At 37.3% G+C, this 12,438-nt stretch overlaps 1 protein-coding gene across 1 annotated transcript in view; it reads left to right on the plus strand.

The window, feature by feature from the left end:
• LOC121949092 (polycystin-1-like protein 2) overlaps nt 1–12,438 on the plus strand; it is a 45,922-nt gene that overhangs the window by 23,779 nt on the left and 9,705 nt on the right. The window contains exons 26-35 of the mRNA XM_088083858.1: nt 1,726–1,904; nt 3,204–3,350; nt 4,123–4,322; nt 5,624–5,850; nt 6,701–6,890; nt 8,398–8,644; nt 9,497–9,737; nt 9,876–9,963; nt 10,447–10,581; nt 11,020–11,205. Coding sequence (XP_087939984.1) covers nt 1,726–1,904; nt 3,204–3,350; nt 4,123–4,322; nt 5,624–5,850; nt 6,701–6,890; nt 8,398–8,644; nt 9,497–9,737; nt 9,876–9,963; nt 10,447–10,581; nt 11,020–11,205 — 1,840 coding nt within the window. The remainder of the gene's footprint in view (nt 1–1,725; nt 1,905–3,203; nt 3,351–4,122; nt 4,323–5,623; nt 5,851–6,700; nt 6,891–8,397; nt 8,645–9,496; nt 9,738–9,875; nt 9,964–10,446; nt 10,582–11,019; nt 11,206–12,438) is intronic.

Here is a 12,438-nt window from a genome sequence, read left to right on the forward strand (position 1 = left end):
TATCATTTCATAGCAAAGAGTCGAAGTTGGATTCTGGGGGCTTCTGCAAAGAATCTGTGTGGGAACAAAGATTCTGCTAACAAAGTCCCCTCTAATAAGCATGCATGAATATAAACCAGGAATACCTCATAAGGAGGAGGTTTGGGTGGTGGAAGTAACTTGGTATTATTAGCTACACAGCTGTGAATGAGCCAATGATTGTGAAGCATATACAATACAGCTAATGCCAATTCAAGTTTGATAAGAGTTCTCTCTGAATAGTCATTAACTGGAAGACAAATGGCTACTCATCAGTTTGTTTCTCTGCCCTAAGTTCCACCTTAAATCAGTAGCCTACTGCTTCTGATCTGTATAACTTTTGTTGCACAAATTAAAGGCCACCCATTTGTGGGGTTTTTTGCCTTCGCTCTGGTGATAGCTATGGCAACATCACTGGTGTAATCTAATGTATTAGATCTTTATGCTCATAGGTCAAATGTCAAGGTTACTGTGACCTTGTGTCCTTCTCATTAAAGCATGCCAATCATCAAATGTCTGTGACCTCACAAAACATGGTTATGACCATAACTCAAGAATTAAAATGTTGATTATGTAAAAAAATCACACAAATTGCTAATATAATTTAATGATGAAGTAATGGCATTTTATATACAAAAAGTCAAAGGTCATCATAATGTTCGGCAAAAACACTTTTCTAGGGAAACATTTGGTCAGACACTGAATTGGTGACACGAATCTTTGTTCCAACTTTGAAACTGAGCTGATTGTATAGATCTTTTGTGCTGCCAGGGGGAAGATGTTTATGAAGCAACCAATTTTTCACAGACATGGATGTGAACTGTAACTGCAATTTGACCAGTCTGTGGAGGAATACAACCACCAGGCGGTTATTCCAGTTTAGCTACCCTTTATATTATGTCTGTAGAGGCAATAAACACAGTGACCACAGGGGAAGATGTAAAAATGATCAAGAAAAATCCAGATGACACCATAACAGCGCATTTAGCACTGACGCTAACACATTAGCCATAATAATGTAATTGATGATGTATCAGTATTGTGTTTTCAGCTTGTTCTAATGCTATGTGCCCGCCCCCCCCTTAAATTCATTATAGAAACATTTATATTTTGTTTTTAATTAAGTTGTTGGTTTTAAGAGGGGGAGTGCTTTTATTTGTCAACCTTTTAGAAATGTTTTTATCAGCAGATCATTCAAGCTATCCTGCTCCCTTTTCAGTTTTCTGATTATTCGTATATTTTTTTTAAAGTCCAAAGCTAAATTCATATGGCTTACTTTGCTGAGTGTTTGTATTTGGCTTTTCCTGAGAGAATATGTTGAATGTCACTGAATCAGTCTGGAGAAAATGTTGTGTAACAATCTGTATAATTTTGATATTTTTTACAATTACACTGATCGGCCTGTGAAAGGGCGGATTTAACATTCATTCCTATGTAAATTGCAGAGTGTCTTGAACTTTGCTGATGACATTTAACGTGACTTATTGAAATCATTATTCTTATTTATCAATTCCATCATTTTTAATTGAATTGGACTTTTTAGCCAAAGGAGCCAAAGGTTTTACTATTTCCTAAGGCTTCCCGTTGCTTAATTATCAAAGTGGAGGTCTTGCCGATAACAGCCCAACCCTCACCTGACCCCTCCATTACGTTTTATCTGAGTTTCAGACTTTTCAGTTTAAAATACAGTGTGGTGAACTTTTTCAGGTTACAATTATTCTGCTGGGTGCCGAGGGAAATAGTGAACCACATCACCTGACGGATCGAAAGAAATGTGTGTTTGAGAGAGGTGCGGTGGATGTATTCCTGATAACTACACCCCTCTCCCTGGGAGACCTGCAGGGTATCAGACTGTGGCACAATAACTCAGGGAGTCATCCAGCCTGGTAGGCAAATACTGAAATGTCAGAACCTTGAAAAAAACATTGTAAAAATGACATTTTCTACCGCATTAGAAGCTGCTGTAGTATAACATAAGCCATGCCATTCATTTTGTAGAAGTCGATGTGACATAGAACACTGCGAACATTGAACATTCTGCAAGTACAATATGTCTGGGCACACAATTGTTCATAATTACTTGCTCTTTATCAAGAGAACACAGTCATCAAATACAATTCAGCTGTCACACTAGTGCTCCTTTACCATAACTATACAATGTATTCTCACTGTGGTCTGTTCAACAGTGGTGCTGTTTGTTCTGGGTGTCCGCAGACTCATCCAAAGGTTTTCTACATAGCCCTGGAAAACATAGGCTATGTATCTGTTTCATAAACAAGAATAGGCCAAATAATAATAAAAAACACTGGATTCAATAATCTCAAATTCCATTCATACTTGTACTTGAATAAATGTACTTAGTTACACTCCACCACTGTTAAACAGTAAATGGACTTGCACTTCTAGTTGTTTCACCACTCAAAGCACTTTCACACTACAAGCCACATTCACCCATTAACACAGATATTCTGATAAACTGGTGGCCAAGGCTACTGTTAAAAGGTACCACCTGCTACTAGCTTTTCAATCATTCATTAAAGTTTTACTATGAGTGGGGTCAAATACGCACAAATAATGAACCAATGTACACAAGTATAGAAATTATTGGTAAATATACAAATGCAGAATGAAGATCATTATTGGATTCACAAAACCGATACAGTCACCATTCTCTGTTAAGATAAAAAAAAACCCCACAATATTAAAAAAGAGGCAAAGCACCCAACCCAGCAAAAATCACACTTATTTTTTCCAAATATTGAACATAAGGTTTCCAGATGGCTTCAAACAGGTTCACCACAAGTTTTTTTCCAACTCAAGTCAATACATTTTTAATGATAGTAGTTGGAAAACATTCTTTTACTACTCAGTACTAATTACTAAAAACTATTAATATTTTTAACATTACATTTGAAAATGAATATAAAAAGATTAAGCAAAAACGTTTTTAAGGTACTGTCAAGTGCTAGAGTGCATTAAAAAGGGATCAAAACAGAGCCTATTCTTTAAAAAAAATTCTCAGGGAAGGATCCACGCGGCCCCCGTACAGAGGTCTGGGCTAAGCCCCCAGTGTTGTCAAATTCCTCTGCTGTTTAGCACATAAAACAAAGTTTCTCACGGCTGACTTTTTATAGTTTAAAAGTTGTTAAAGCCTTTACATTTGCACTGCTTTTCTGTTCCCTCAGGTATGTAGGCAATGTCATGGTGCAGGATCTACAGACGGAGCAGAAATGGCATTTTCTATGCAACTCCTGGCTGTCGGTAGACTCATGCGATTGTTCCCTTGATAAAGTTTTTCCTGTTTCGACAGAGATGGATTTAATGAGATTCAGGTGAGGTAAAATCATTCAAGTACTGGGCAATAAAATCATACACACAAGCACACTGCTGACAGTCTGAAGCTGAATGTGAGACTCAGTTAGGGTGTTTTCATCTGAATCTGAATTATGGGAGCTCAGATAAAATGCAAATGCACACGTTTGTAGTTTCAATAATGTAGTGTTTATCGCTCAGTTTTTGAGACCATAAGGCAGGGTGTAGCTTGAGCTCCCACTTCAGTGTTCCAGCACTTGTGCAATTTGTTTGATGAGACAGAAATCAGACAAGGCAAGGTACAACTTAAGTGTTCTTCACAGCAATGCAAGCAAAAAGCTGCCAAAACCCAGGCTGGCCCAAGATTTATTTGTTTTCAGTACAACTGTTGCAAAGAAAAAAGTCCATTGATAAACTAAAAACTGTAAATGAGCCACATATAACCTAGATATTTATACCTTGGTGTATTTTCACAAGGCAATTTAAATATGTTACAGGAAAATGAAAAATTAACAGCCCTGAGTGTACCTGATCAAATCACTGAACAGCTGAACTCAACTACTTACAGATCAGTATGTCCTGTTTTCATATCTGGCTACAGACAGTTAGGATTAATTAGAATTAAATGTGAGTTTGATGGAATTCAAATAAAAATGAAAGAGCTATGCCAAGGATTTGCAGCAATGAAATGACTGAAAAGAGATTTTTAAAAATATATCAGTAACTGGTAGATTGCTGAGGTTGAAGTGTTTTTTATTTCACAGTGTACCATTTTTGTTTTGTTTTTCCCAGTAACTTGTTCTTTATGAAGACTACAAAGGATTTCAGTGATGGACACCTCTGGTACTCTGTGATCAGTCGACCAGCGAGCAGCACCTTCACCTGCGTTCAGAGGGTGTCCTGCTGCTTCAGCCTGCTGCTCTGTACCATGCTGACCAGTATAATGTTTTATGGCATCCCAACAGATCCCTCTGAGCAGACCATGGACCTGGGTACAACACATTTTTTACTCTAAAAAAACCACCAGATCAAGTCTGCTTTAGAATACTTGAAACAAAATTCCAAAGCAGCTTCAAGGAGGTTTACACCAGTTATGCAACCGTCTAAATTAAATAGTGATGCTTTTGTATGACCTTCAAAAGTGAAAAGATATGTTTTTTTTCTAGATAGTTATTCCTAATTCCTATCACTGGATCCGATTGTCTTGCAAAGTCATACAAAACGATTTTATGGTACTCAGAGCCAATGATTCTAACTGTTAATTTTTCTTTGCAGTTTTGCAGTGAGTTTTATGGGGGTCAACTAAGAGGAAGCAAAAGCTGGGTTGTCTTTCGAGAATTTTTTATTTGTGATGTTACATTCTCTGATTATGGCTGATGCTGAGACAGGAAGAGCAAAGAACTGACCGTAAATTAAAAAAAAAAAAAAAAAAAGGATAAAATAAGATAATCCTTTATTAGTTTCTCAATGGGGGGAATTTGCATTATTGCAGCAGCAAAGGGATATCAAAGCAACATATATGAAAAAAGATAGATAAAGCAATAAGAACAATAAAAATAGTACAAACAAGATACAAAACTCAACAAAATACTTAAACCAACTGTCAATGGATAATTTCATGTTGTGATAAACTGCATGTTGCACAATAGTGATAGAGCATGTGTGAAAAACATCAGTCAGCCTTTTTCGGTCATTTAGCAGAATTAAAAGGGAATTGTGCAACTTTGAAAGATTCAAAAGGAACTTTTGGAAGGAACCTTTACTTAACGTAAAAAGTCATGGAGGTTGGTCTTCGGCAAGGAAAGTTACTGTGTGGTAAGATGAAGTGAAAAAAACATGTTGACGGTTTGCCTTAAAATTACTCAGACTTAACATGGTTCTGAACATCAGTGTCGTTGGGATAGTCCTGTATTTTGTGGCTGATCCACAACCTGCCTCCTTAAGAGAGATGCTTCCTTGTTTATTCCTGTCAACACATTGGTTGTGTGATCGCAGCTTTACTTAATATGTAGATTTTACAAAAATTGCCAGCTTATGTTTACATCAGATATATCCACATTTTGTTGCATTACTTAAAGGAAAACATACGTGCTGTGCATGAGAACAGCCTGAAGATGGTGGTGCTTACTGAAACACTTATGTCCACAGGGACTGGCAAAATCAACACTATAATGTCCTTGTAACTGCTTTAAGTCAGAACATGTATTCATATATTTGTGGACTAAAACATTTAAACATAAATGTGCACATCCATTAGGATGCCTCTTATCTCTCTTGCGCTCCATTTTTTCAGGTCACTTTGAGTTTAGTTGGCAGCAGTTCATGATTGGAGTTCAGAGTTCCCTCATCATGTTTCCTGTGAATATCCTGATTGTCAGTATCTTCAGAATGACTCGTCCTTGGGAGATGTCTTGTTGCAAGCGCAAAACAGAAAAATCAGATGCCACTGACCAGACCTCTTTCTCACAGACTAACACCACCAACATGAATGACAACATCACTTTAGACACAGTCATCAAGGTAGGCGCTTCAAGTTTTTCATGTAGTAGGGAGCAATTCAAAGTGTTTACCCTTAATATTTAGGACTGTTGCATTAGTAGCATTCAAATGATATAATGAACTTCAAGTAAGATACAATAAACACTAAAAAAATGATGGATATGTTAACTTAATTATATGTATATATGTGTATATACAATTGCATTTATTATATGGAATTTTATTTAGAAAAATATCATTGTATTTGGGTACAGATGTTAGAAGTGACCATTGTGGGTATAAGTATACTAACCTCAACATCTTATGAGTAGTTAAATGTGAATCATGTACTGCACTTAAATTGTGTGTAGATATGTATTCTTATTTTTTATGGGCATCTGCACTTCATCAGTATAAAATGCATTTATTGGTATTATATATATATATATATATATATATATATATATATGTGTGTGTGTGTGTGTGTGTGTGTGTGTGTGTGTGTGTATATATATATATATATATATATATATATATTGTATTGTGGTGTTTCTTGCCAACTTTCACAGTGCATATTGTTTACACGGATAATTTGGTCACTTTAAAGTGACTAGAGTTATTATTCTTCATATCATGCAGTATGTTTTGCTGTCAAATGTGTGCCTACTGTCCTTTGTTGCATGGGGCATCTGCTTTTCATGTTCTCTGTGCTGTAACTGTGCATGCTGCATAAGTCTGTTAATTTTGGGGATTACAGATGGAAATTGTGCTTCCCTAAATTTCGTGCAACCATGTTTTGATTTCTTGTAACAGATCAGTGTCATTGTACCCTGTGCTTTTGATAATTTAATAAATTAAACTTAACTTGGAATATTGTTTTTTTTCTCTTCAGGATATCACAAGAATAACCTCTTCATTGTCTAAGACCATGAAAAGCAACATGCCATGCAAAGAGGCTGAGTTTGGACCTGGACAACAAGTTGATATAAATGCCGTCCTTTCTGTGGTGGAGGACTTTATCAAGCAGAACAATAAGACCAGTGATACCGCCCACCCCAACCTCATTCAGCCTCAAATACTAGGTGTGTAAGTGCTGTGGATGGTGGATACTGTGACATTTGACTGTCTTTATTCCGCAGAGTGTGCTTATTGTACGGTTTAAGGTCGTTGTAATAGAATGCTGAAGCCCTGTCTCTTTTTAACCTTTGCTCTGCTTGACTTTCTAGATAGCTTTCACAGATTATTTTCAGTAGTCCTTTGAGTGGGTTTGTGCCGAAATTCTTATACAGTATTAATGCACTTGCAATTAAATGCAGTTGTTTTAATTTGATGTCATATTATCTCTATAAGTTAATTTACTATTCATTTTTTATTAAATCTAAATAGTAAATAAAGTAAAGTAAATCTATTTTTCTTTGTTGTAAAAAAAATAACGACATAAATGCAAAGAGATGTGCTTAACCTACATCTATGTCTTCTACGAAACTTTGCACTCGGCCATGAACCTTAAGACTGATGATTTGTTCTCAAATGTACATAGAGATATATGACAGATATGTGAAAAATTGGCCTACTATGACTTTTATGAAAATCTGAATTATTAATTATTTACTTATTTTATGTAAAATTGAAGAACAACAAAACCAAAAACTTATGATGTCATAAGTATCAAATGAAAAGGTGTACTAATTTTATCATGACATTGCCAAATCAAATCACAGTTGTGAGGTGTTGTGGAAGTTTTCCTTTTGTTTTTGATTTCCAAGGGTCATTCTCAATATCCATCTTTCAAAATGCCTTTGAACACAATTAGATAGACCTATAATGAATGAGTGACAAAACACAATGTAGTGCTGAGTAATGAGCAAATGTTAATTAATTCCAGCATGCAGAGATGAGTTGCAATGGTGTAATAATATTTCATGTTTTCTGCATCGAAATTTGAACACAAAAAGTGTTTTGACTTACTTGAACTCACAGGAAAGGCCTAAACTGTTTTAGATCGACTTGTTGATCTTTGGAAATACCGCAGCATTGCTCCTCACAGTCATTGTCTCAAACATGCCCCATATTCGATAAATGGTTATAAATAGCCTACCATTTCCAAAGGAGAAGGGGACCAGTTGGTGCTGTCAGTGTAAGCAAAACACTTGCTAAAACACTTGCACAAAGATTTGTCTTGTTACCAGGGAATTGACTTTATACCCCGGGGCTACCACTTGCATGAAATTTTACAAACATTCCCCAGGGCTTAATTAATCTGCTTCATAAAAGTACAATGTTTAGAGAAAAAAAGAAGTGAGACTTTTGGGGAAATAAGAAAAATAAACAAAGTAACAGTCAGAAGTAGAGCTAAACACAAGCACACAGGCTGCATTTATTGCTAGCTAGCATACAGCTAACACACAGTAGCTATACCAAGTCTTTGGGATGGATAAACACAGACTGCTTGAATGATCGTGAGGTAAAATTTGCATGAATGCTCAGCCAAAGAATTTTCTTAACTTTCTGTCTGAAAATCATGCAACATGTGCCACAAATAAGGAGGAAGACACAGTTTACCAAGACAAAAATTATGTTCATTTTTAGAAGGCAGTACTAGCATGCATCCTGGGTCAACAGTGGAGGGGATTCAAAAGAAGAGCAACAAAACCCAGTATCTATACCGGCAGCTGTGTCACATTGACAAAGAGCTGAGCATGCTGGGACCCTCCGGCTTCCCCACCCCACACAGCTACAGCCAGGCTCTGCAGCAGGTCCAGGGCATGAAGGGCTTTCTTGAAGATAAGCTCTTTAAAGTCAGTGATGTCAACTCAGATGAACTCACACAGAAGAGGTACAAAATCACTCACTAAAAAAGATCACAATGCTAGATTTGCATTTGTTAGCTTGTTATCTATAAATGGTGTATTTATTCTTCCTATCCAAGATGATCCAGAGCCTTAAAAAATCACTTGATAGACTTCAATTTATTTCATGTTTATTTGCTTTTTTTATTCTAAGTTCTTTATCAAACAGGCACCGTTGCCAATGGTGACTACTTGGAATGCTGTTTTTCTATGTGCTTTCAAGGACACGCTAACTTCCAAAATGACAAAGTAGCTGCTGATAATCATTGTGTTTACAGGTTTTGGTCCCTGCACACAAGTGTATTTCCATGACATTAGAAGAACTCAATGTCTTGGTTCACATCTCACATTTTTTAGGTCACCAAAAAATTATTTTGAAAACAACTGGCGGCAAATTTAAACAAATGGTTCAACATTTTGCAAAACAGGCATTTCATGATGAGAACAAGCAAACATGTCAGCTAGCTTTCCTGGGGTCCGAGTAAGTAAGTCCAAGTAAATCATATTGTTTACACAAACAGAAATGTAACAGCAATGACTTGTGGTTTATGAGGCTTATATAATGTAAGAATGACTGGCATCCTCATGGGCCCAATTGTTCAGAGGTAAAATGAACTGATTTTTGCTATTGGATTGGATCAAATCTTGAAAACTAAAATTTACAAAGCCATAATCTGGTATGGTAGAACCTTATGAAGAACTTTTTTTTTAAATATCATTGATAATGTATAATTAATATCACACATGTAACCTTTGTTTACACTGACATTTAATTTAAATGCAGTTTTGAAATTATGATATTCAGTTGAGTTGAATTCTTCCACTGGTCTCACTTGCAGGTTGAGTCCTGCAGAGAGCACTGGGGTTGACACTAGTCAGAGGAAAAGGGCGTGCTGTCATGGCGGGCTTCCCTGGTGGTTTATTTTTGTCGGCTGGCTGCTTGTGATCACAAGCAGTGTGATAGCAGGATACTTCACAATGCTTTATGGGTTGAAATTTGGGAAGGAACGTTCTGTGAGCTGGTTGGTGTCCATGATTGTCTCATTTTTTCAGAGTATCCTCATTATCCAGCCATTGAAGGTGAGAAAAAGCTCCAAGAGACCCAAACCTCTGATGCCTCTGATATGAACACAGTTTATTATTTTTGTTTTAGATATGCTAAATATTAACATTCATAAGGACATCTATATTGACTTATGTTCATGCCTTTTACCACAGGTGCTGTGTCTTGCAATCTTTTTCGCCCTTGTAATAAAGAAAGTTGATGAGGAAGAATTTCAAAATGTGGAGTTTGAAGGAAATCAAGGTAAAAGATTAAAAGCTCCAGCCCTTCTCATTCTGAGCTTGTAAAAAAAATAGTGGCCCTTTGTGATGCCTAAAGGCACCTCTAGCTCACGCATGAAATGCCGTGAGCTAGAGGACAGCATCCGATGAGAACACTGCCAGATAGCAGCTGTTGGGGTGTTACTTTACTTAGGTGGACAGCCGGATGCCACCTGCCGCGTTCGCATAACACTCGCACGGGCAGCGTCATTTTAGAACGCAGCCAAATGGCACCTTGTGCATTTGTCGCCATTGCGGTAGGCATCACCGAATATTAACACCAGACACAGAAGGATACCAAAAACGCAATATGTAGACATAAAAGTCCACTGCAAAGCAGCAGCATTTGACAGCTAGATGACAACTTGTTTGAAACTCCCCAGATACGCTTTACTAGTTTTAGATTTTGACTTGTTCATCAGAAATGTTCAGTTGTGTCAATAAACAAATACCTCTTAACCCACAGAGGAGTGCAAGGGCCAACAGGTGGTCAGAAGGGATAGCAGCCTTTATGAGCCTCCTCCTCCTGCAGACATTGAGAAGATGAGAAGGAGAATGATTATGGAACAGAAAGCCTTCGCCCTCCTCAAGGAGATTTTGAGTGAGTAGAAACGCTATTCTATGGCCATAAGGCAAAGTTTTATTGTTAATGCAATGCAATTAACTTATTATTCACAGGGTACCGTGTACAATTTAGGGCAAACTCACACTTTGCACACTATGGAAATTTCCCCATTATAACTCCAATTGTCAACCATAATTACTTACTCTGCCATGAACTGATTTTCATCCAGCAGCAGGCCTTTTTCCCTGCAGACACTTTGGCACGTCATAGTAAGGAAAGCCCAGATGTAAATGATAGAATAAATGCTGGCTGAATGCCATGGTGTTGTGACAGTAAAAACCACAGCTGGGAAATAAATAAATGTTTCCTTGGAAATTGCAGCATCTGCTTTAAATTAATTTTAACTGGCTCTGATCCCCAGTTCTATTATTGCACAACTAATTTGGAGAACTCTAATGTGCCCATTTGTTGCAGCCTACATGGCGTTTATGTGGATGTTGCTGCTGGTGGCATACGGCCAAAGAGATCCCAATGCTTTTTTCTTGAACCAACACATCCGGAGCAGCTTCAGTAGAGGGATCTCAGGCAGCATGAGTCTTGGAGAAGTGTTCACTTGGGCCAACACATCACTGCTTAGTAACCTTTTTGGAGTTTATCCAGGTAAATATGTGTCCCTCATGCAGAGGGGGAAGAGGTGATCAGGCCCTGTGGTTGTAATATTAATAATCAAATGATTTTTTGTTACATTGCCTTGTGGCAAAGCAGCTTTTCTATGTTTTCTATGGCCAACATAGTCTTGTGCCAAAAGTGTGAAAGCTGTTTAAAACCTTGGTTGCTATCCAGAGAAGCAGAGGGGTGTTCAACGAAGCCAGATCAGTGCCTTAGCGAGGTATGTAGAGTCTACAGCTAAGGTTTTCTATACTAAAAAGGTGGCTCTCTTTTAATGTGGTTAGATCACCATGGGAACAGGAAAACTTAACCTGGTCGGGAGCAAGTTATGCTTTGACTTTCAGCTTGTTATCAGCTGAGAAGCATCTTTCACAGCTTCTTTTATAATCAGTGTCAGTATATGAGCGATACAAATTAAAAACATGTAAACATGTTGAGCTGTATTGTGACATAAATGCTAGCTAACGAAGCTGTGCATTTACAGTAACGCTGTATGCATCGCAAAGCATTTTTTGTTTTTGAACACAGGAGCCTACAGTTTATCCGTGATGCAGAAAATCTGAGGAAGAATATTGTTTACCTTATTCATTACACTGTGCATCACACTAATCTTGGGTGCCCACCTTGAAACTGCGCTTGATTGTATAAATCTTACCTGCTACCGGGTTGAACGTGTGTTAAGCATCTATGTTTTTGCAGACACGATGTAACAGGTACAGGTTCACATGGAAATCTAATATAGTGTCTTACACATTCCTTTCATATTCAATGGCAGAAAGTAGCGCTGCCTTTACACCTGTAGGTGTATTGTCTTGTATGAATTAACTATATTGGTAAACTGACGGGAGTTTTACTGCAGGACTCTGGCCATGCACAAAGGCTGAATAGAATGCATTGCAAGAGGTAACAAAGTTAACATATAGAATCAATAAAAATGCACAATAGTTATAATTTTTAAAAAAATTGCTCACAGTGAGTTGGTACATTTGTCAACCTACTGAAGCTGGATAAAGTTAACTCAGTATTGTACAAGAACTGTATTGTGCACTATTGCAAACTGAACCTAGAACAATTCTCTCTGTGAAATATCCCTGAATATCCCTGGCTCAGACCGCATTAACTGACCAAAGTGTTGAATGTGTGACATACAGCAACTACACACCAAAAGTTACCTTGATTCATTATTGTCTGAGAAAAAAAGTAATCAAAGAAACTGTAACGTGC

Source organism: Plectropomus leopardus, chromosome 10, assembly GCF_026936395.1.
Source record: "Plectropomus leopardus strain MGB_pleo_1.0 chromosome 10, ASM2693639v1, whole genome shotgun sequence".
Lineage (NCBI taxonomy): Eukaryota > Metazoa > Chordata > Actinopteri > Perciformes > Serranidae > Plectropomus > Plectropomus leopardus.